Source organism: Doryrhamphus excisus, linkage group LG6 (genome assembly GCF_037039965.1).
Source record: "Doryrhamphus excisus strain RoL-2023G ecotype Guam linkage group LG6, RoL_Dexc_Guam_v1.1, whole genome shotgun sequence".
Classification (NCBI taxonomy): domain Eukaryota; kingdom Metazoa; phylum Chordata; class Actinopteri; order Syngnathiformes; family Syngnathidae; genus Doryrhamphus; species Doryrhamphus excisus.
In genome coordinates this window covers 10,371,399-10,393,088 of record NC_136362.1, presented here as the reverse complement: position 1 = coordinate 10,393,088, position 21,690 = coordinate 10,371,399, and the positions used below count along the sequence as shown (strand labels likewise).

The 21,690-nt window shown below is 41.8% G+C and overlaps 5 protein-coding genes across 5 annotated transcripts; 1 reads left to right on the top strand and 4 right to left on the bottom strand.

The window, feature by feature from the left end:
- Window positions 1-11: 11 nt before the first annotated feature.
- On the bottom strand, window positions 12-2,501 carry pecr (peroxisomal trans-2-enoyl-CoA reductase). Its single transcript, XM_058067201.2, has 8 exons — window positions 2,367-2,501; window positions 1,906-2,039; window positions 1,654-1,819; window positions 814-895; window positions 651-747; window positions 471-581; window positions 279-390; window positions 12-213 (listed from the first exon to the last, which is right to left on the bottom strand). Exons 1-8 carry the CDS (start codon window positions 2,476-2,478, stop codon window positions 131-133), a joined length of 897 nt encoding a protein of 298 aa, XP_057923184.2. The 5' UTR covers window positions 2,479-2,501; the 3' UTR covers window positions 12-130.
- A 394-nt stretch (window positions 2,502-2,895) lies between these two features.
- On the bottom strand, window positions 2,896-5,135 carry rpl37a (ribosomal protein L37a). Its single transcript, XM_058068416.2, has 4 exons — window positions 5,065-5,135; window positions 4,359-4,487; window positions 4,198-4,280; window positions 2,896-3,060 (listed from the first exon to the last, which is right to left on the bottom strand). The coding sequence occupies exons 1-4, from the start codon at window positions 5,065-5,067 to the stop codon at window positions 2,997-2,999; spliced, it is 279 nt and encodes a 92-aa protein (XP_057924399.1). The 5' UTR covers window positions 5,068-5,135; the 3' UTR covers window positions 2,896-2,996.
- Window positions 5,136-5,304: 169 nt separating this feature from the next.
- cfap410 (cilia and flagella associated protein 410) lies at window positions 5,305-8,121 on the top strand. Its single transcript, XM_058068414.2, has 7 exons — window positions 5,305-5,545; window positions 5,629-5,647; window positions 5,733-5,779; window positions 5,856-6,085; window positions 6,148-6,304; window positions 6,395-6,485; window positions 7,442-8,121. Exons 1-7 carry the CDS (start codon window positions 5,448-5,450, stop codon window positions 7,604-7,606), a joined length of 807 nt encoding a protein of 268 aa, XP_057924397.2. The 5' UTR covers window positions 5,305-5,447; the 3' UTR covers window positions 7,607-8,121.
- orc2 (origin recognition complex, subunit 2) lies at window positions 7,884-14,146 on the bottom strand. Its single transcript, XM_058068411.2, has 15 exons — window positions 13,616-14,146; window positions 13,373-13,528; window positions 13,159-13,242; window positions 12,250-12,327; window positions 12,143-12,174; window positions 12,007-12,064; window positions 11,624-11,931; window positions 11,441-11,550; window positions 11,220-11,352; window positions 9,651-9,747; window positions 9,431-9,577; window positions 9,185-9,356; window positions 9,044-9,105; window positions 8,855-8,973; window positions 7,884-8,056 (listed from the first exon to the last, which is right to left on the bottom strand). Exons 1-15 carry the CDS (start codon window positions 13,683-13,685, stop codon window positions 7,973-7,975), a joined length of 1,710 nt encoding a protein of 569 aa, XP_057924394.2. The 5' UTR covers window positions 13,686-14,146; the 3' UTR covers window positions 7,884-7,972.
- A 343-nt stretch (window positions 14,147-14,489) lies between these two features.
- On the bottom strand, window positions 14,490-21,636 carry LOC131126166 (D-serine dehydratase). The gene is made up of 10 exons (XM_058068413.2): window positions 21,361-21,636; window positions 20,967-21,122; window positions 20,738-20,867; window positions 19,253-19,403; window positions 19,007-19,187; window positions 17,977-18,095; window positions 17,766-17,892; window positions 15,281-15,343; window positions 15,098-15,203; window positions 14,490-15,019 (listed from the first exon to the last, which is right to left on the bottom strand). The coding sequence occupies exons 2-10, from the start codon at window positions 21,110-21,112 to the stop codon at window positions 14,930-14,932; spliced, it is 1,113 nt and encodes a 370-aa protein (XP_057924396.2). The 5' UTR covers window positions 21,113-21,122; window positions 21,361-21,636; the 3' UTR covers window positions 14,490-14,929.
- Window positions 21,637-21,690: the final 54 nt, after the last annotated feature.

The following is a 21,690-nucleotide window of genomic DNA, read 5'->3' as shown; positions in this document are numbered from 1 at the left end:
AATTCAAAAAATATTTAATTAGCATGTATCACCAATACATTATCATACTAATAACGCAAAAAAATTGTAGATTAGGATGTATCAATGTTATTTGTGTTTTAGTGATCTTATGCAATGGACCAAAAATGGATCAGAGCTTGCTTTGAGGGTTGAGCAGATCCTTTAAAGCTTCCAGGTTTTCCCCCTCTGGCGCTTCAGGCCATACACTATGATCTGGAGATAAACACAGTGTTAAAATGTGAAAATATACATACCGTATATGAAGAAAATCAACATACCGGGTATCTCCCACATGGAGTGGTACAGACTCTGTCCTGCGTCGACCCTCAGTGTGGCTCCAGAGATGTAGGAAGCGGCAGGAGAGAGGAGGAAACAAACTGCTGAGGAGATCTGGAGCACAAAGATGGAGAAAAGACTTCGTATTATGTAAACAATGCAAAAGTAAACAATGCATATATTATACCAAGTACCTCTTCTGGTACTCCCAGTCTCTTTGCAGGACTAAATGGAACAGACATCTTAAAAAGAGTTGGTCCATACTCTTTATAGTTCTCCATTGCGGTTTTAGAAAAAATAGTCCCCTGCAACCAAACAAACATGTGCATTATTTATATGTATAAATTGTATATATACATATATAATATGCATACAGGGGCAACAGCATTGACTCTGACACCCGACGCCGCCCACTCCACGGCCAGGCTCTTTGTTAAGTTATCCACCGCTGCCCTGGCTGCACCCGTGTGGCTGTTGGTGAGAGAATGGGATCATGATTGTCATCAGTGTGGATTTTTAAATGCCGATGTTACTTACGCCATGCCGGGAAAACCTTTCCACATATCGGCAATGATGTTGACGATGACGCCTCCATGTTGTTTCATCCATGACGCGTAGACTGTGAAGAGTGATGAGGTACACAGACTGTAAATCTGAATGTTTAAAGTACTTAAATAAATGAAGTTATGCATACTCAAAGTTCTTAAAAAAGTTCTAATAACTTAATTATGTCAAGTTTATTAAACATGTTGTTCCACTTTGAGTACTTTTAACTGATATGTTGTGATTAAATTGAACCAAGGCTATATTAAGTAAGATTAACTTAAAAACATACAACTTAAGACACTGTAAATCGGAATACTCAAAATAATTAATTGGTATAAGTATAGTTAACTTAAAATTTTCTTAAAAGTTCTACTTATAAATGTTGATTGCCAGTTGCATTATCTGTCTTTTCAGTTTATTTAACTTGTAATTTTTGATTGATTGATAAAAAATATGTATTAAACATGAATAAATCAAACCAAGAATAAATTAAGAATAAATCCATTGCATCAGATAGATTTGTACTGTGTAAGTTACACATGCACACCTTCTTCCTATGGAAAGAGTTGAAATGAGAACGAAAATTAAAGAATGGAGAATGCACGGCAGAGAGAATGTGAAAAAGAAAGCTATTTCTCTCTTCACCTCAAAATTAACAAAAGTATATCTAATATCAACTCCAAATATTAAAGCTCTGATATACTCAAATGTTTGAGTTTATGAAAATGTGGCAACTGATTGCCTCACTTATTTTTAGTTCTGCTAACTTATTCGGGTTTACAGTGCAGTGAAAGAAATCCTCACACACATTTTTAGCTGCCTGTATCTCACCTTCTTTGCAGCAGTGGAACGTTCCAGTCAGGTTTGTGTCTATGACAGCTTTCCATCCTTTAGAGGACATGTGTTCTACCGGACTGGTGAACTGACCACCGCCATTGTTCACCAGAAAGTCTACCCGACCATACTGCTTCAGCACTGAAGATACGAGTGCCTTCACCTGGGGTGGAAGTGTAGAAGTACAATCAGGTTTAGGTCATTAAAGCATGAATGTAAGGATGTCTGTGAAACTGAGAGAGAATGCACCTCATCCTCATTGCGGATGTTGCACGGAACTGGAGTGACACTTGCATGGCTGGATGCAGGTATTTTTTCTCTCATTTCCTGGGCAGCAGCTTGCAGTCTCTCTGCTTTTCTGCTGGAAATCACCACGTTGCATCCTGAGGACACAATGTTATCTGCCATTATGGGAGTGATTATACGTCTAATATAGTAAAGAGGCAGGAGTCAATGGTGACTATAGTAACAAAAGTTGCTGAAATTGCAAATTTTGACAACAGTCACGCTTACGTGATTTATTTTGTTAAAAATAAGCAATGTTGAACTTTGTTTCTCGAAAAAAAATGTAAAAAGAAGCTACTATCCGTTAATGTTTACTGCAAGTCCGCTTTCTGTATCAAAGTTCACTTGTCTCTCGCCGTCAGTCAGCCACTATTTCTTCAAATAAATCGTCCATTTGAGTCTATACCCGAAATTAGCACACTTACCCAACTCCACAAGCTCGGCAGAGATCGCTTTCCCAATGCCAGTCGCTCCGCCGGTCACAATTGCAACTTTATGTTTGAACAAACCCGGTCGGAAAACACTGTGAGTCGCCATATTTGTTTTGTTTCCCGCCGGAAGTCTTCCCGCGCCACCTGCTGGAGTAAATATAGTACAACTGTGCTTCCGGAGTTGGAACAAGTCTTTCTGAAGGTTATATAGAATTGATAGTACTCGTTACATAACGTGTCCACTGAACTGTATAGCCATTAATTCCACCACATGCAGAAGTATTGTGGATTCCCACTTTCCACACTGGTGGTTTCCTTTCAATTAATGTATACAAAGATTTTAACTATTTGTGTCACTTCTGTGGGCACATTAAATATGCAATACAGTGCCTAAATTGTGCAAACTTATCAAGTTCCACAATTCCCAGGGAAGCTTTTCCTCCTGTACGGTTGGGAAGGTCATTTTTGCTGCAAAATATGCTGAATTGACTCATAAAAATCAGACAATAAAAAGGTCACAAAATTCCACTCCAGACAGCTTTATTGTTGGATGTTGAGGCCAAGTCCAGGTTGGTTCGTTTATTTAAACAAAGTCCCAAATCCTCCAGTGAACGTCTCACTAGCTTACTGGTCCTTCAACTCCTTCAGTCTCCTGATTGCAGACTTTACCGTGACGGCGGAAGTTGTGCTGTGGAGGGGCAAAAAAACAACTAATGAATACATTTACTAAAAAAATAAACAGCAGCTCCAATATGTAGCCTTAGCTTGTTGCTAGTAATCTGAGGCGCAAGTGTGTGATGAAATGAACTCGTCGCTAACTGCTGTGGTGTGGTGTGTCGCTACACCCGTGACGCCATCCTTCAGCGTAACAATGTCACTGTAGCTTAGTTAATATGCACATTACATGCAAATGTAGCACTGTTGGCGCTTTTTGTAGTCTTTTTCAGAAGGCTTTAAAGACGGAATACGCGTTCCCCATTACTTGCTCCAATGAACAGTGTCTTTTTTAGCTGTTTTTATATCTTTAGAACTGACAAGGATTTTAGTGAAGAAGTGGTTTACAGCAGTTTCATTATCCTAGCAAAACCTAAACATATGTGTTACGCGCTAACGATGGATCTGCGCGATCGATCGCTAGCGCTGCGCCTGAGATGGATCCATGCAAATCGATCGATTTCTGCGCTCACGATCGATGGTATATTACTGCGCCCGGGATGGATGTGTGTAGTTTGTTTAGATGCCAACAAATGGCAGCGCTGAGCGTTGTTACTTACAAGAATCAACAAGAAGTCGATGCATGTAAATTCAAATCTTTGATTAATTGTCAACCAGTTCACTTTGTTACCGTTCTCGGCGGGGGGAGTGTGAACCCTAACCCCTAACCCTGTCATTGTATGCAATAAGTAGATCAACGATTGTCATATCATCAGCGTAGTGTCAAAGCATTGGTCTCCAGCGCAAGACAGTTATATCCATCTCGGGCGCAGAAATCGATCGATTTGTGCGCCAACGATGGATCCATCTCGGGCGCAGCGCTATCGATCGATCGCGCAGATCCATCGTTAGAGTGTAATATATACAAATGGGTGTGAAGCTGCTGATGCTGCACCAGGCAAAAACCAAAACACCAAAAACCAAACACTTTTTCCTCTTGTTTCTCAATAAACCATGTGAGTTTGGAACCCTTTTAGGACAGGTCAAGCTTGTCTAGCTAGGATTAGATTTTTTTCAATTAATTATCTGATATTATAGAGCAGAATTAAAGAGCACGTAAAACTCTTATGACTAAAAAAAATCTCCCATTTAGCAAAAAAGTGCAACTTACTTATAGGTCCAGGCTCCTCCAGCTACTGTCTTCATGCAGGACCCGCAGTGCCAGATCCCCACAGCCCTCCTCTTCATCTTTGTCTGCATTATAGAGGAAATACACCATTTTATGTATAGACAACATAAATGATGCATAAAAACATACACACGCAGGCATACCTTTCCACAGAAAGAGCAGGTGTACTTAGCGTGCTGGGAGATTTCTATTTTCTTCACCATCTTCCTCAGCGATGCGCCATAACGGGTGCCGTATTTACCGACGATCCCCACCTTCTTGGTGCGTTTGGCCTGTGGAGAAATGCACATTCCACGCACTGGATGAGCAATGAGTAAATGTGAAATACAACAACAACATTGGTACATAGCATGGCGTGACGATTGGTATGCTTCCCACAGTTCACATGTAAACGCAAAATGCTACACTACGCAGACGACATCAAGCAACTTCCACTAGCTAACCGCCGCTAATAAAAGACAGTGGTGACGTCATATTAGCAAGACGGCTAATCCCATTTGTAACAACACCGGCGTTCGTGCATTAAGAGAAATGTAAGATATTACATAAGATAACCCTCACCGGCAACTTTTGAATTTCAAACAAACAAGTTATTCTACGACGCTAACGTTGTGCTAATGTAGCCATCTCGCTGGGTAATCTGGCTGTCTTCCGCTAGAGAGGCAGCCATTTCTGATGTACATTACATGGACAACATCATTTATCTACTGACGGTAATCTTTAAATAACAAATATGGATTGTACAGTAATATTTACAATGTCAATGAACACTCGGACACAACAAGATATACAATTGAGCCCTGAAACGGTAAGATTGACACAGATTTCGATTGGGACGTTTGGGCTCACCATCGTTTCAGTGGAGACGTAGTTCCAAAGAGGAAGTACGTATTGCGCAGGCGCGATTTACCAGCTTCATGACGCTGCATTATGGGAATGTGAGTTTTTGCAGTTGATGGACAAAAACAATAGAAATTAATTAAAATAATATATATAAAATAACTGTATTAAATCATATTTATATAAAATACTCAAAAGAAAAAAGGTTTATTAGTTTTGTTGTCCGTAACTAAGGGCGCTTAAGTGATTGTGCGCATGCGCGTTCCTGTTTCTTTTGACCGTCAACATCCCCGCTGCTTAGTTGAAATGTTTGTCCATTTATGATACAATGCTGGTGTTTACATGTAAATAGGTTAACCAAGTGAATTGAAAGTATTCTTCACCAACTACACATGCAAGTAATTGTACCTGCCATGAAGCTAACATGTAAACAGGTTCTTACCGAAGCCAAGGCCCCCGACTTGGAAAGCGTGAGGAAACTGAACTGCTGGTGAGTGTTAGAAAATTATATAAAGCATGTCGGATATCATTATATGCTTATGCTAAAATAGGCTTATGTTTAATATCTTACAGGGGATGTAAATTGACCGATGTGAGTATACTTACGAGTGTACTTATTTTTGCTTTACAACTCGCGGACATGATGTTAAAACTGTAGCCTTTATTATCTTTTCCAGATTTCCATTCTATCTCAAATGCCAAATATTGAAGTACTGACACTGAGGTTGGTTATATCTTTTTTTTTATATATAGGCACAATTACACCTAAGATGGGTTTACTGTATTAACAATCTTTGTAGTGTCAACAGCATCTCGGATCTCTCCCCTCTGGCTGGATGCTCGTCTCTGTGTGAGCTCTACCTGAGAAGCAACATGATTCCATCCCTTTCTGAACTCCATTACTTGCGTTCCATGACACGTCTACGAGTACTGTGGTTGGCGGACAACCCTTGCTGTGGTACAGACTCCAGCCGTTATCGCCTGAATGTCTTGCACTTCCTGCCTGGGCTGCAGAAACTGGACAACCAAGGTCAGCGCATCATATTGGGAGAACGTTGCACGAATATGAGTTGACACCTTGTATGTGTACAGTCGTGACCGAGGAAGAGATTGCGTTAGCGCACATGGTCGGTGAAGAGATCCGCACACCAACAAAAGCAGCCCAGACCCAGGTCTCGGTCTCTACCAACGGGCTTCCTGATGCAGACAAAGAAAACAACTCTCTCAGCCACAATGTGGAGGATACCAAGTAAGCCCACCGGAGTGTCATATGACACCCACCACAAAAGGAAACATCCACAACAAACAACCCACTATTGGTGTCTTTTTTTGCACACAGTAATATCAGACAAGAACCGGGGATGAAGCAGCCCTCCAGCGACAAGATTCCCTCTCTGAATTCCCAATCAACGAGATCATCGATGAAAAGGGTAACTCTTAATAGTGACGCACAAAATCTTAAAATCAAATACGCCCAACAAAAAACAAGCTGACTAGACAGCGTGATTACTGCACACGCGTGCCTGAGGCTGGCCACAATAAAAGGCAATGCCAAAATGTGCGCAGCACAATGCAACAGATGTCCACAGGTGTTGAGGGAGCGTGAAATAAGCGTGCAAGAGTTGCCTGTGAATCGGGTGTGACCTTTTATTGTAGCCAGCCTCAAGCATACACTTTGGAGATGTATCCTTTTCAAGGATGAATTGTGGTTTTCATCCCGAAATGGAGGAAAATGTCACATTTTGGAGTAGCCTTTTATTGTGGACAGGCATTTGGCACACCAGTGCAATAATCATGCTAATTATTCCACATCTTGAGAGACATTCACTTCGCATAACCAAATCATTTCATTTTGAAGTTGCCTTCTATTGTAGCCAGTGTCAGGCACACACTTTGGAGAGGTGTACTTTTCACAGATTGTTTCCCCCCCGGAATGCATTTTGGCCCGGCGTTTTATTGTAGCCAGATCACAGTTTTTCCCCCCACAATACAGGAAAACATTGCATTTTTAATTGTCTTATTGTCGCCAGTCTCAGGCACACATCAGTTTTCCCCACAAAGCATTTTGGCATGGGCTTTTATTGTGGCCAGCCTCGAGCACACACTTTGTAGAGGGGTTGTTTTCACGGATGAATCACAGGATTTCCCCACAATACAGTAAAACTTCACAAGTTGTGGTGGCCTTTTATTGTGGCCAGGCTAAGGCACACCTGTGCAGTAATGCTGTTTAATCAGCATCTTATGGTACACCTGGGAGGTGGATGGATCATCTTGGCAAAGGAGGAAGACAGATTTGTAAAGAATATTTGAGAGCTATGTAGGCCTTTTTGTGTACACAGGTTGTGTGTATATTTTTGCTGAGTGTAACTTGACCGTGTATTTGTAGACACACACTCTGGAAGCCGTGCTGCTTCTGCTGAGGGATCTGGATCCCGACGAGCTGCGCGTCGTCGACACAGAAACGCAGAACCGACTCAGGACTTACACGCTGGACTCTATGGAGACATTGCGAGACTCGCAAACACAGAAAACTGCTGACATTGCGCAATGAAAACCTCAGTCTGTCATTCCTGACTTGAAACAGGGTCACAACACACACACCTTTTGGTCCACTTTGCACACCATTCACACATTCAAATACCTTACGAACCAAATTATGGCTTTCATTGTTGAATTTTGAATGCCTGCCTTGCACGAAGAAAATAATGTAAGTTTTACTATAGGTGTATCTATTTCTCTAATTAAAGTACACAATCAAGTTTTGAGTGTTGATTTTTGATAATGCAGCTTTTAGCATATGGCATGCACGCGTGTGAACACAATGGCACTGTGGCAATGACAAGTTTAATGGTGGTGTATCATGGAAATAGACATTCAGACAACCAATGTGATCAAAATACAAAAAAGGGCTGTCTTCTCAGTCACCTTCCTCATTCTCCAAGTAGTCCATCAGCGTGCTTGCGGTCACGGCTACCATCAGGTACTCCACGCCATCTGCACCCTGAACACGTGAAAAAAAGCATGAGTTGTATAGTCCTGTTAAGACAATGGGGGGGGGGGGGGGGGAAATACAGTGGAAACATTTAAAAGCTCCTAAAGTTAGGGTGATCATATTGTGATTACCGAAAACCAGGACACATGAGATACTAAATTAAAGATGCCTGGAAAATTGTTATTTGTGTTTTTTGTGCTTTTTCTTTGGCTTTCTGGCAACCCTTTCAGAATCAGAAATGGTTTTATTGCCAGGTATGATCAAACACATACAAAAAAATTTGTTTAGGTATAGTAGGTGCAGACACCTATTAAAAAATGAAAATACAAAATATATAGAATACAGTATAAATATATGTACACAGTCTGTTTTTTGTTTGTTATTCCGGAAGTGCAGTCTGATTGTTTTACCTAAGAGTCCAAACTGAGCATTAATGTAACGCATATAGAGAGTGTCATAGTGGCAGGATGGGGGGGTCCGGGCCTTGTTGATGAGGCTGACAGCAGATGGGAAGAAACTGTTCTTCTGATGGACCGCAGCCTCCTGCCAGAGGGGAGCGTCTCAAACCCTTGTGTGGCCTTCTGTGTCTTTTATTGATTCGTTTTTAATTTTTGTTTTATTTCTGTGAAACAGCAGTTCGGCCGTCTATACGTAATCGAAAAGCTGCCGTTTTTAGATTTTTCCCCACTCCGGAAACTGTCAAAATTACTGTCTCAGGTCAACCCGATAGATGGCCAAACTGCTTTCATATGACAAACTTTAGTCCAGTGAACCACCAAAGGTCATTCAGAAGATCCAGGACTTCACCTTGCGTGTCCGTATCAGTTTGTGGTCCCTGAACTCGGTCAGCTGCGTCCTCAGAGTGAGATCAGAGTTCACCAGGAATGACTCACGACAACGCTGGTAAAAATCTTGGAATGACAACCCTGAAACACAAACAAATCACTTTTACCCCAAAAAGAAACATTGAAAACATTAAAATGTGACTGTGTGTACCTGTGTATGAAGGGTTGTCTTTGTTTTCCAGCTGAAACTTAACCAGCAGTTTGAAAATTCCCCTGGAAAAAAAAAAAAAAACAGCATGCAACGCATCCAAACACAGACACACTGTATCATCAAGGTGCGACAAACGCACACCTCGCGTTTGGCGTCAAGCTGCGGAGCACATGTGTAAGCGATGACAGAGCCAAGGCGCCTGTTTGCTGCACCAGAAGAGAGTTTTCATAGGACGTCTCCTCTGCGTAGTGTTTAAAGGTCACGCACTCCCACCACAGCCAGTTAAACTGGCTCTGCTTAAACTGGTCCCACACTGAAAATACACAGGAGAGATGCGTGTAAATAACATTACCAAATAATAAACATATATTCATGCTTGATACCCACCCAGAGGAGCATTGATGTGATCGATAGTAGCCACCATGTGGAGATTGGGGAGGGATGCCAGCTGCCCCAGTGCACTCTGGATCTTTTCGCCACGCAGCATAGGTCCATCAATGTTATTGATCAACAGGTAAATATGAAGATCCGGGCCTGTGTGGAGGATACACTTAAGCTTCAAAAAAAGTGTAAAGATTGAGATGAAGCTAAATGTGAGAGTACTCACCCTCTTTAAGGGTCTGGGAGATGTACTGAATCTGGTCAGATGGTGTTCGGAAAGTCCCCTGGTGCTCAAGAATGTCACATGTCAAAGCGTTCAAGATCTGCAAAGTCAACATTACAATTAATGAGCTAATATTATTCATGTATTCATTTTCTACCGCTTATCCTCACAAGGGAAGCAGGGGGTGCTGGAGCCTATCCCAGCTGTCTTTAGTCAATCACCGGGCACATATAGAGAAACAACCATTCACACCTTTGGACAATTTGGAGTCGCTAATTAACCTAGCATGTTTTCGGAATGTGGGAAAACCCACACATGCATAAGGAGAACATGCAAACGCCACACAGAGATGGCTGAGGGTGGAATCGAACTCTGGTTGTGTGGCCTGTGCGCTAACCACTCACCGTGCAGCCCTAATGCAGCCCTCAATCATTCATTCATTTTCTACCGCTTATCCTCACGAGGGTCGCGGGGGTGATGGGCGAGAGGCGGGGTACACCCTGGACTGGTCGCCAGCCAATCACAGGGCACATATAGACAAACAACCATTCACACTCACATTCATACCTATGGACAATTTGTCGCCAATTAACCTAGCATGTTTTTGGAATGTGGGAGGAAACCGGAGTACCCGGAGAAAACCCACGCATGCACGGGGAGAACATGCAAACTCCACACAGAGATGGCCGAGGGAGGAATTGGACTCGGGTCTCCTAGCTGTGAGGCCTGCACGCTAACCACTCAAATTCAGTTTTAAGTAAAACTTGATGTTTTGTTGACACAGTCTTGTTGTCAGTATTTCCTTTCACAGGGTATGCTGGAGCCTATCCCAGCTGTCTTCAGGCAAGAGGCGGGGTACAACCTGGACTGGTGGCCAACCAATCACAGGGCACATAGAGACAAACAACCATTCACACTCACATTCATACCTATGGACAATTTGGAGTTGCCAATTAACCTAGCATGTTTTAGGAATATGGGAAAACCCACACATGCATAAGGAGAACATGCAAACTCCACACAGAGATGACCGAGGGTGGAATCGAACTCTGGTCTCCTAGCTGTGTGGCCTGTGCGCTAACCACTCGTCTTCCATGCAGCCCTAATATTATTATATTATATTTTATTAACCCTCTTATGTGATTATATTCTCTGATTATGTCTACTATATTAGGAAAAAAGTGCAAAGGTGTCTATAGGGGTGTTATTTCAGTCTGGAAGGCTCTAATAATATAAAAAAAAACATATAGAAGATTGTCAACAGGTGTTCTATGCTCCAATTACAAAAATATGCATTATGTAAATAAGGACACGATTAACCTTGATTATTGTACAGTGACACATTAGATCACAGGTGTCAAACCCATGGTCTGAGGGCCAGATGTGGTCCCAAAAAGGTTAGGAATAATGTGTGTTACTGATGCATTTCACCTGTTTGCTTCTAAATGTCTTTGTTTTTACATTTTGACAGAAAAACTGTTTTTCTAAACTTTTGTGTTATGCAACAAGCATTTTTTGTTATCAAAATATGTGATGCCGTTTTGAAGTATTCCTTTCGGTGTGACTACTCACAGATTTCAGAGTGATGGACGGGAAGAATCCATTGACAACAAGGTGAATTTCTCGGGACAAGTGAGCCAAACGAAAGTCCTCCAGCAGATCTTTCTTGCTGCCCAAACCGTAGAGCAGCACGCTGAACCCCAGCCTTCAGAGAAATACACTTATTTGCTTATTGTGTTTAAAAATTCTCAATGATTAGTGTGATTAAAAAAAAATATAGCATATTCACTTACTGTAACTGTAGCATCCATTTGCTAAAGTGCGTTTTGTGTTTGTTGTGGAGCTGCTGGATCTCTGCTAGGTAGCAGGATGGTTTCCCCTCTAAAAGCTGCACAAGCGTCTCCTGCAAACCAAATCAATATGTTCAAATTCTTGTTCAGCGTTAAAGATGTCCATGATGTTTTTACCGCACCCACCCTGTCTAATTTAGGTGTGTGTAGACGCTCAAGGGTGCGGTCTGACGTTAGAACCTTTGAGGTGCTGTGGGCCTCAAAGTACTCTTCAACCAAGCTTGGCTGGCCGACAGACTCAGAAGCGCTCTTGCTCTTTTTGGAGGGGGTCTTGTAGAGAGCCGCTGATAGACCTTTACTCCGAGTTCCTGGGGTCTTGTTTTCTTTCTCATCTTTTTTTACCGTCTGCTCGTCCTCTTCCATGACTTCATCTTCCTCTTCACCAGAGTCGGAGGGTGAGAATTCACTATCGCTGTCGGATCGGAGGCTCGGAGCTGCAAATACCCAATAAGTCCCCTGAAATCTTACTACACGGCAATAGAAACAAGGATAAAATGTACTGCACTTACTTGTCATTCTCTTGCGGAGCCTGTGAGGAGTCGTGGAAACAAATTGCACCATTTTGCTCTGTCAGAAAAAGAGACGTGAATGTTAAAAAAAAGGCACCATTAACAGAGTATGATTTGCACTGACAAAAAGCCTCACCCTCTGTGGTGTTCTGTTTTCTGTTTTGTTGTCTGCACGAAGAGACAGAGTTCATTCAGTACTACAAAAAAAAAAAAACAACTGAAAATAGAAGATTCTGGACTTACTGCGGCCTGTCCGAATGGGAGTGGACGGAGATGTGCTGAAGCTCACACTTTTCCTTGGCGTCCGTGCCAGCTCACTTGCTGGGAATATAAAGTGTATCATATTTTTTTCAAAAGGCATATCATATATAAGCGTATGTAAAAAGATAAATGTAATGTGTCTAAGTGAGCTGCACTCCCCCCCCAAACATTTCAGAATGTCCAATTTCTTCACTTTTCACTTTCCTTTTTTAGGACGCACTGTCAGACGACTCTACCTCACACCTAGACAATCATTTTCTACTGCTTTTCCTCACGGGGGTGCTGGTACACCCTGGACTTTTGGCCAGCCAATCACAAGGCACATATAGACAAACAACCATTCACACTCACATTCATACCTATGGACAATTTGGAGTCGCCAATTAACCTAGCATGTTTTTGGAATGTGGGAGGAAACCGGAGTACCCGGAGAAAACTCATGCATGCACGGGGAGAACATGCAAACTCCACACAGAGATGGCCGAGGGTGGGATTGAATTCGGGTCTCCTAGCTGTGAGGTCTGCACGCTAACCACTCATCCGCCGTGCAGCCACACCTAGACATAGGCACAAAGGTGATGTCCTTCCTCGGTGTAGAACTACACATTATTCCACCGACTTATTTTAACGTTGCATGCACATATAACTAGTTCTCACGATTTTTCTCCTTTTTAGAGTATTAGTAATTTATCATTGATGGTCGCAGTGTTTGAGTAGCTTGAACAAGGCATACAGCCAATAAAACCTGCATACTTACAAATAAGATACAATAGTTGTGTGCTGCTTTTTTTTTAAAGCTTAGGGCCATACTTTTTGCTGGGAACTAATATTTTACTGCCATTTACAGCCATTGTTGTATATTGTTGTGGTGACAGAAATTGATGGACTCACCAGTCTGGGCCATACTGTGGCCTCGTTTGTTTTTCTGAAAAGTGAAAATGGAGGCCCCGGCAACTCTGGATATATCTTCTTCATCTTAAAGAAGAACAATAGGAGAATGCAAGTCAAATGTAGACATCAATTAATCCATCATTTCAGGTAGTGGCTAGAAATTATTATTTAAACAGTCATTGTGGACTGTATGATTAGTCGCATCCTTCCTTACCTTCTTGCCTGTCTGCACAAAGTGCTTGAACATAGTTCTTCTCATTAAGGACGCCGTTTTCATCCCCGTCCTTCTCGTCTGGGTCTTCTCTGGTTCTCCTTCCTGTGCTCTTAAATGTGACCATCTTCTGGACAGCCCCAGAATCGCTCCGCACCTCTTTCAAACATAGATAAACACATATACAGTGAAGCGGAAAAGACGTATATCTTTATTTTATGAACAACAATATCTTAGAGCCCATACCCTCCTGCTTGTCAACGATGTGCTCAACAACATCTCCATCTCCGACGAACTTCACCTCCAACACACTCATGACTCCAGGGATAGAAGCCGACAGTAATAAAGACTAATATCGATGTACAGAGAGTACTGTATGCTCAACTGAGCTCCATTATGCTAGCTGTCAGTCCGCTGTCATCCCGCTGTAACTGCGGTACTCGATAAAAAAACATTGAACAACAATTACCGAAATATAGAAATACGACAGGAAAGCCAACCTACCAGTCTGAATTAATAGAACTCACACAGACGTAAACAAACCACGAGAAAAGGCTAACTGTGTAGCATGACAACTTTCCCCGCCAACAAGCCGAAGTTTTAAATCACGTGACAAGTCAAAGTTCACGTCGTGTCCAATGAGTGTACGTTTTAGTAAGACAACGTTTACCAGAATGCAATTCGGCGTAGCCATGACGCCGCATTCGAAGTGACTGGGAAAACTTTCCCAGTCGCCTCCCTGTTCAACAATGATAGGACGGAGATATGTATATCCTTTTGTGGTAAACGGCGACATGTTCGATAAACAATATAACGATACAGATTACATTTACATTCTGTAAAGTCAAGACACATTAGTTTACCCAAAGTTCGTGAGTTCGAACCCTTTCTACGTTGGTATTCGGAGTTCCTCGACTTTACGGTGTACCAGAACGCACCAAACAATATGAGGACGTCTTGATAACCGTAATAACGATGCTAACGCACACATTGATTCAGGGGTACTCGAAAGTGTGTGTTAATTACTACATTATAATATTAATATATTACAGTATTACTAACACAAATTTTCCGGGTTGACTTATGTTCATTGTGCAAATGAAAGATCACACGTAAGCAAACGAGTTGGATGGGGTCCTTGTTTACATGGTTGGCAAAGATACACAACCTTAAAGCATAGTGGAGATGTATCAAAAAAAAGAGGAATCGCCTCAAACCAAAAATTAAGAAAAAAATTATTAGTGAATAAAAATGAATAAAGCATAAATCTTCATACATCTTCCTAGTTACACAAGCACTTGTAGGACATAACTATGATGACGCTAGCCATATCACATGATACCGGAAGCATTTATGGCCAAGAAAACATTCAGCATTTTATATATAGTGCATATTTTTATCTCACATTTTGTAGATTAATCATTTCGTTATACAATTTTTTTGTACTACATAATCATTTTGCAAGAGCCATGGCGGAGCACAACCATCCATTATTATTGAATTAACATACAGGTGAACTATTCCAGGATGTTTTCATCACAGCATGAACACACACTGTCGTCACCATCCACGTGTTGGGGTCCACTTGCCCAGAAGAATGCCCTGACAGTGCACATGATAGACAGGATGCATCATAGCTGTAGCGCATGACTGCAAGACACAGAGAGTGAGGTAAGAGGAACACGAACACAAAGGAATGAAACACAGCCCCAAAAGTGCCACACTTACATGGTATGGGATCAGCGTGAGCAGAGATCCCAGAGGGTACTTGCTATAATCCAGCTTCCCCACGATGGGCTCCACTCTGCCATGCTCCTGGGTCATAGACAGCAGCCTGTATGCGAACACCTCACATGAGGACATCAGCATTACCAACATTTTGAATTGAGACTACATATTTTATTAAAGTACTTGAGGTTTGGATGTCCTTCAATCACAGCGTATCCGGTTGGAAGTTTGCCAGCCCCGTCCAAACTGATGAGCAACAACGGAGAAAAAGGTAGAGAAGACTGCATGCATGAACTAGGGATGGGCATTGGAAAAATGAACACAAAATTTCAAAAATCCTCTCGTCTACCTGTTGCACCTCTGCGGCAAAGATGAAATTGTAGCTCCAAAACTGAATTTTTCATCTTTACGATACAAATTCTGGATAAAGTCGGTAAAATGCATGTACCGTAATTTCCATGCCACTCAATATAACAGATATACAGTGAAGAAAATAAGTATTTGAACACCCTGCTATTTTGCTATTTCTCCCACTTAGAAATCATGGAGGGGTCTGAAATTTTCATCGTAGGTGCATGTCCACTGTGAGAGAGATAAACTAAAAAGAAAAATCCAGAAATCACAATGCATGATTTTTTAACAATTTATTTGTGTGATACAGCTGCTAATAAGTATTTGAACACCTGAGAAAATGAATGTTAATATTTGGTACAGTAGCCTTTGTTTGCTATTACAGAGGTCAAACGTTTCCTGTAGTTTTTCACCAGGTTTGCACACACTGCAGGAGGGATCTTGGCCCACTCCTCCACACAGATCTTCTCTAGATCAGTCAGGTTTCTGGGCTGTCGCTGAGAAACACGGAGTTTGAGCTCCCTCCAAAGATTTTCGATTGGGTTCAGGTCTGGAGACTGGCTGGGCCATGCTAGAACCTTGATATGCTTCTTACGGAGCCACTCCTTGGTTTTCCTGGCTGTGTGCTTCGGGTCGTTGTCGTGTTGGAAGACCCAGCCACGACCCATCTTCAATGCTCTGACAGAGGGAAGGAGGTTGTTCCCCAAAATCTCACAATACACGGCCCCAGTCATCCTCTCTTTAATGCAGTGCACTCGTCCTGTCCCATGTGCAGAAAAACACCCCCAAAGCATGATGCTACCACCCCCATGCTTCACAGTAGGGATGGTGTTCTTCGGATTGTACTCTTCATTCTTCTTCCTCCAAACACGCTTATTGGAATTATGACCAAAAAGTTCTATTTTGGTCTCATCTGACCATAAAACTTTCTCCCATGACTCCTCTGTATCATCCAAATGGTCATATGCAAACTTAAGACGGGCCTTGACATGTGCTGGTTTAAGCAGGGGAACCTTTCGTGCCATGCATGATTTCACATCATGACGTCTTAGTGTATTACCTACAGTAACCTTGGAAACGGTGGTCCCAGCTCTTTTCAGGTCATTGACCAAGTCCTGTCGTGTAGTTCTGGGCTGATTCCTCACCTTTCTTAGAATCATTGAGACCCCACGAGGTGATATCTTGCATGGGGCTCCACTCCGATTGAGATTGACCGTCATGTTTAGCTTCTTCCATTTTCTAATGATAGCTCCAACAGTGGACCTTTTTTCACCAAGCTGCTTGGTAATTGCTCCGTAGCCCTTTCCAGCCTTGTGGAGGTGTACAATTTTGTCTCTGGTGTCTTTGGACAGCTCTTTGGTCTTCGCCATGTTACAAGTTAAAGTCTTACTGATTGTATGGGGTGGACAGGTGTCTTTATGCAGCTAACGACCTCAAACAGGTGCATCTGATTCAGGATGATACATGGAGTGCAGGTGGACTTCTAATGGGCAGACTAACAGGTCTTTCAGGGTCAGAATTCTAGATGATACACAGGTGTTCAAATACTTATTTGCAGCTGTATCACACAAATAAATTGTTAAAAAATCATGCATTGTGATTTCTGGATTTTTCTTTTTAGTTTATCTCTCTCACAGTGGACATGCACCTACGATGAAAATTTCAGACCCCTCCATGATTTCTAAGTGGGAGAAATAGCAAAATAGCAGGGTGTTCAAATACTTATTTTCTTCACTGTATAACCTGGCGTCATCTTACAAAGAACACTAAACTCATCACACAGCAACTGAACACAAAAAGTGTGCCTAAGAAATATGCAAACAAGTACCTATATGAGTTTAAAATGAAAAAAAGTATTTTTTTCCCATGATGCATTGTATCTGAGCAAAGCACTCATTGGTGCCTGCCAGAGTGCTGCAATGATGTCAGCCTCTCTCTGGTGGGCAGAGGTGGGATTGCAACACCATCCATCCATTCTTCCATTTTCTATACCGCTTGACCTTCAATGAAATGGGAAAACTTTAAAATATTTTTTTTTCATTTTAAACTCATATGGGTATTTGTTTGTATATTTCTTAAGTACGCATTTTGAGTGTCAAGTTGCTGTGTGATGAGTTTAGAGTTCTTTTTAAGAAAAATCGAACAATGTCGAACATAATTCCTAACAATACATAACATATTACAGCAAAGTTGATTTGTGTCAGGGATCCTTGAACTGCCCGACACACAGTTGCAGACATCAGGTAGAGAAAAGTCACATTGTGTTGGAAACAGTCCCTTAATGTATAATTGATCCAGCTCTGGAAGCATGTTGTACCTTAAACCAGTCCATCCACAGTCAATCAACAGCTGGTTCCTGTGGGGGCAGTGCCCAATGACTCTTGTCAAAACGTGCACCGCCACATCTTCCAAACTGCATGAGCCAATCAAAGACTGCTGCGCGTCTGGAAGCAAACAAACGATGCATTTGAACTGTGCCCCATTTAGGAAAAAAACATGCTGCTGGTGCAACATCCACATGCACAAACCGTAAAAGACGTAGTTTCCTGGGTGAACCTCGCTGAGCTGCGCCATGTCCTGGACTGGGCGACTGCAGGAGGGGGTGGAGCCAATGCTTGACTTGCAGGTTATGCCAACAGCCTTCAATCTGCCGGAAACAAAACCCAAAGAAAAAGCAGTTTCATATACATAAATGTGTTAATTTCCACAGGAAAATGGTGGCTTTGAGTTAGAAAAGTGGCACAAATTTTGTGGCTTCACTCTTATTGTGGTTTTTTAAAAATATATCCTTTTTTCAGAGTTGATGACGGCTTATTAGTTGTGGAAAAATATGCATATTTAAGCAAATTTACATTAATCACTTTCAGCATAAAAATAAAACCAAATTTCAACTATAAGGCATTCAGAAGACGCATTCAAATACATGTTATTGACATGTAGTATTTTACACTGGTCACTAGGTGTCAGCAATGTTACAATGCTCCCATTGCTAACGTGTGGGAGTCTGGTAGTTTCAGGCTGTGCTGATGCAACTGTACGCCTGCTAGCTGGCCCTGTGAGGTGAATCTGACATCGTAATGGTTAAAGAAATAGCCCCATCTCTCATAGCGTTTCAGTGACATGGACTTCAGATTACATTTATATATAGCAACGCATATTAACTGAAATCTGATTGGACAAAAAATCATAAAAATCACATACACATATACTAAAAACAGTGCAGTCAAAAGACACACTACAAACTGAAGCTACTGGGAATAGATTCATACAATTCCATGGAACATATATGAGGATTTAAGTTGTAAGTGCTTTTGATAGCGTTTAGGCCAGCAGAGAAGGCCCTGCTGTACCTTTATTGGTTACTACAAGTATAAACATAACTATAGGGTTGTTATTTCATGTCTAGAAGGCTCTAATCATGTTAAAAACCATATTTAGACATTTGTAAACCACACTGTAACTATAAAAAAGGAATCCCCTATTCACTTATTACGGTTGGCTCCGGAAGCAATGAACTGCAATAAAAGAGGGATGACTGCATCCATAAATGGAATTCACTTTTCCATGAACTGAAGAGTGAAGCTGGTGGTCTCCTTCGCGACAGCCTGGATGTCTTGTACTCCTGTGCAGCTGTAGGTGTTCCCACAGTGAGCGTACACCCCTGTTAGCTCAACGCCCGGCGTTCCGGCAATAGCCTGCGCCAGTCTGAGGGCTTCAGGGTCTGAATGAAGGATGCCGGCTAAAAGATGAAAAGTACAAATTTAGTGTATTTATTGTATTGTATCATTTATCGTACCCGCTCACCTCTGCCGTTGCCACAGTCCAATTTCAACCACACGTGCCACAGTCGACCGTCTCTCAGGGGTCGCTTTTTGAGCTGCTCCAGAGCATCGGGATGGTCCAGCAAAACCTGGAAGAGCTCCAGGCGCTCGGACAAGGTGGCACAGCGCTCCACCTGGAAAATATGCAAAGGGTACATGGTAACATAACTCAAACATTGCACAACTTTGACATATGAATACTAATTCATTTAAAAAATACACTGGAGCAACAACTTTTGTTTTTGATGTTGTCGTTTCATGAAGTATTTTCATCTGCTGTATCTCGTTGTGACTACTAGTATTGTACACACACAAGGAATCTTGGAACTCCTGGAAACTAGTAGACTCTAAATAAATGGTGACGCCATTAACAGTCAGTTAGACAGTGGCCCTTTAATAGCCCATTTTAAGATGAAAGCCTGAACATGACCCAACCAGGCTCTGTTCTTAGCCTAAGTTACCTAGATAGACTTTCTTTATTGTCATTGCACAATAACACAGCAGTGAAATTGCCAACAAAATGTCGTTGCCTGGCTACCGTATAATAATAAATAATAATAATAATAATGTGGTGAATAAATAGATGACATCAAATATGAACAGCAATGTACAGCGTAAACAGTAAATTGCACAAATAATTGTAATTATTTTGAATAAATAATGGGGCAGCACGACGGTCGAGTGGTTAGGGCGCAGACCTCACAGCTAGGAGACCAGGGTTCAATTCCACCCTCGGCCATCTCTGTGTGGAGTTGGCATGTTCTCCCCGTGCATGCGTGGGTTTTCTCCGGGTACTCCGGTTTCCTCCCACATTCCAAAAACATGCTAGGTTAATTGGCGACTCCAAATTGTCCATAGGTATGAATGTGAGTGTGAATGGTTGTTTGTCTATATGTGCCCTGGGTGAGGGTGTACCCCGCCTCTCGCCCAAAGACATAGGATAGGCTCCAGCACCCCCACGACCCTCGTGAGGAAAAAGCGGTAGAAAATGAATGAATGAATAATAATAATTTAAAGTTTAGCCCAGATAGAAGGGCTTATTTGGCATTCAGTACCTAAGTTTCAACTCAACACAGCTCATATCATATCCCTCAGAATACCCCCTTGCTCGCGTGTTATCGTAAGCGTAAGAATACTTATTAATTAATATTAATATTTGCTTCACCTCCTTATGTATGTATAAGTGCTCTATTCAAACATGACACCTGTATTTAACGTGAAATGAGCACACACAGTGCTGATGTGCTTCGTAAATAAAGTCCAATTTAAATGTTGGCAGTCAAATAGTATACAAATAGCTCACCTTTTCTTCCATTTTGTCAAAGTAGATTAAATAATGCTGCAAGTTGGATACACCTGTGCTATTTCAACCCTCAACAAAAATTCTACAACAAATTACAGAAACCTGCATTGTCGTGTTGTGTAATTTTGTGTCCAATGTAGTGAATAGTGTGGTGAGGGGGCCAACCTTATCAAAAGGAAGAGAATAAGCGTAGAGGATGTCATCAAATCCATGGTCGGCATAGAAAACGGCCTCTGCCAGAGTGGAAACCACAATGCACCGCCGTGAACCTCCTGTCATGATGTCAGCACACTCGCTATGGATGAAAGGAAAGACGGCAACAGTCACACCTGAGCTATTTCTTATGGTAGTCATACTGATACATTAGTGTGTGTGTGTGTGTGTGTGTTCATACAGAGTTTTGTGGGTTTTCATGTGAGGACGAAGCTGAACTCCCAGCTTCTCACACCGTTCAATCATACTTCGGGCATTTTTCTTCACTTTGTCCACGTCCACCACCAGAGCAGGAGTACACAAGGATGAAATGGGCTCCCCGTTCATACTGGGAGCACTGGAGGATGCACAAACACAATTCCAGTTGCAATTAAATTCTTCTGCATGCATGACTTGGGGGGGGTGTCCTCATTGTTCATCACCAAAATCACAACTTTTAGCACATTTTAGTCAAAACAGAAGAAACCCATATACAATTCAACTGTTAGTTGTGACACTACAATAACCAGTCATTAAACTATGAACAGCACAATATACTTGAGTTATTAATAACGTTAATGTTAATGTCTACTCACCGGTGGAGGTTGTGTGCAGCTGAAACTCTTAATTCTTGTGTAAGCGAACAAGAGGCGGACTTCGAACACAGTCAAACAATCTGCATAGTAATGTTTACTTATTGTTTACCTAAACCACGGAAGTGTTTGTTTAGGCGTCACGGGGCACAGCACGTTTGGTTACCCACAAGCGATTACATTGTTGAAATATTCTACCACAGATAAAGTTATAATACAGATACATTAAAACATAAAAAAAAAACATTCGTACAGGACGTCACATTTTACCAACATCTTCATTCAATGACGCGACTTCCGGGGAGGGCGGACTATGGCTGTTGCTAACTTCTC

Coding starts and splice junctions, on each gene's coding strand:
- cfap410 (XM_058068414.2), top strand. CDS start 5,448: ATGCAAGTAATTGTACCTGCCATGAAGCTAACATGTAAACAGGTTCTT. Junction 5,780..5,855: donor ATTGAAGTACTGACACTGAG/GTTGGTTATATC, acceptor CAATCTTTGTAG/TGTCAACAGCATCTCGGATC. Junction 6,305..6,394: donor CACAATGTGGAGGATACCAA/GTAAGCCCACCG, acceptor TTTTGCACACAG/TAATATCAGACAAGAACCGG.
- rpl37a (XM_058068416.2), bottom strand. Junction 4,281..4,358: donor CCTGCTCTTTCTGTGGAAAG/GTATGCCTGCGT, acceptor TCTATAATGCAG/ACAAAGATGAAGAGGAGGGC. Junction 3,061..4,197: donor GGAGGAGCCTGGACCTATAA/GTAAGTTGCACT, acceptor GCCCCTCCACAG/CACAACTTCCGCCGTCACGG.
- pecr (XM_058067201.2), bottom strand. CDS start 2,478: ATGGCGACTCACAGTGTTTTCCGACCGGGTTTGTTCAAACATAAAGTT. Junction 896..1,653: donor GTTCCACTGCTGCAAAGAAG/GTGAGATACAGG, acceptor CACTCTTCACAG/TCTACGCGTCATGGATGAAA. Junction 391..470: donor GACTGGGAGTACCAGAAGAG/GTACTTGGTATA, acceptor TTTGTGCTCCAG/ATCTCCTCAGCAGTTTGTTT.
- orc2 (XM_058068411.2), bottom strand. CDS start 13,685: ATGAGTGTGTTGGAGGTGAAGTTCGTCGGAGATGGAGATGTTGTTGAG. Junction 12,175..12,249: donor TCCCATTCGGACAGGCCGCA/GTAAGTCCAGAA, acceptor CTCTTCGTGCAG/ACAACAAAACAGAAAACAGA. Junction 9,578..9,650: donor CTCCCAGACCCTTAAAGAGG/GTGAGTACTCTC, acceptor TCCTCCACACAG/GCCCGGATCTTCATATTTAC.
- LOC131126166 (XM_058068413.2), bottom strand. CDS start 21,112: ATGAACGGGGAGCCCATTTCATCCTTGTGTACTCCTGCTCTGGTGGTG. Junction 15,204..15,280: donor GAAGGACATCCAAACCTCAA/GTACTTTAATAA, acceptor GTTCGCATACAG/GCTGCTGTCTATGACCCAGG. Junction 15,020..15,097: donor TCACGCTGATCCCATACCAT/GTAAGTGTGGCA, acceptor TGTGTCTTGCAG/TCATGCGCTACAGCTATGAT.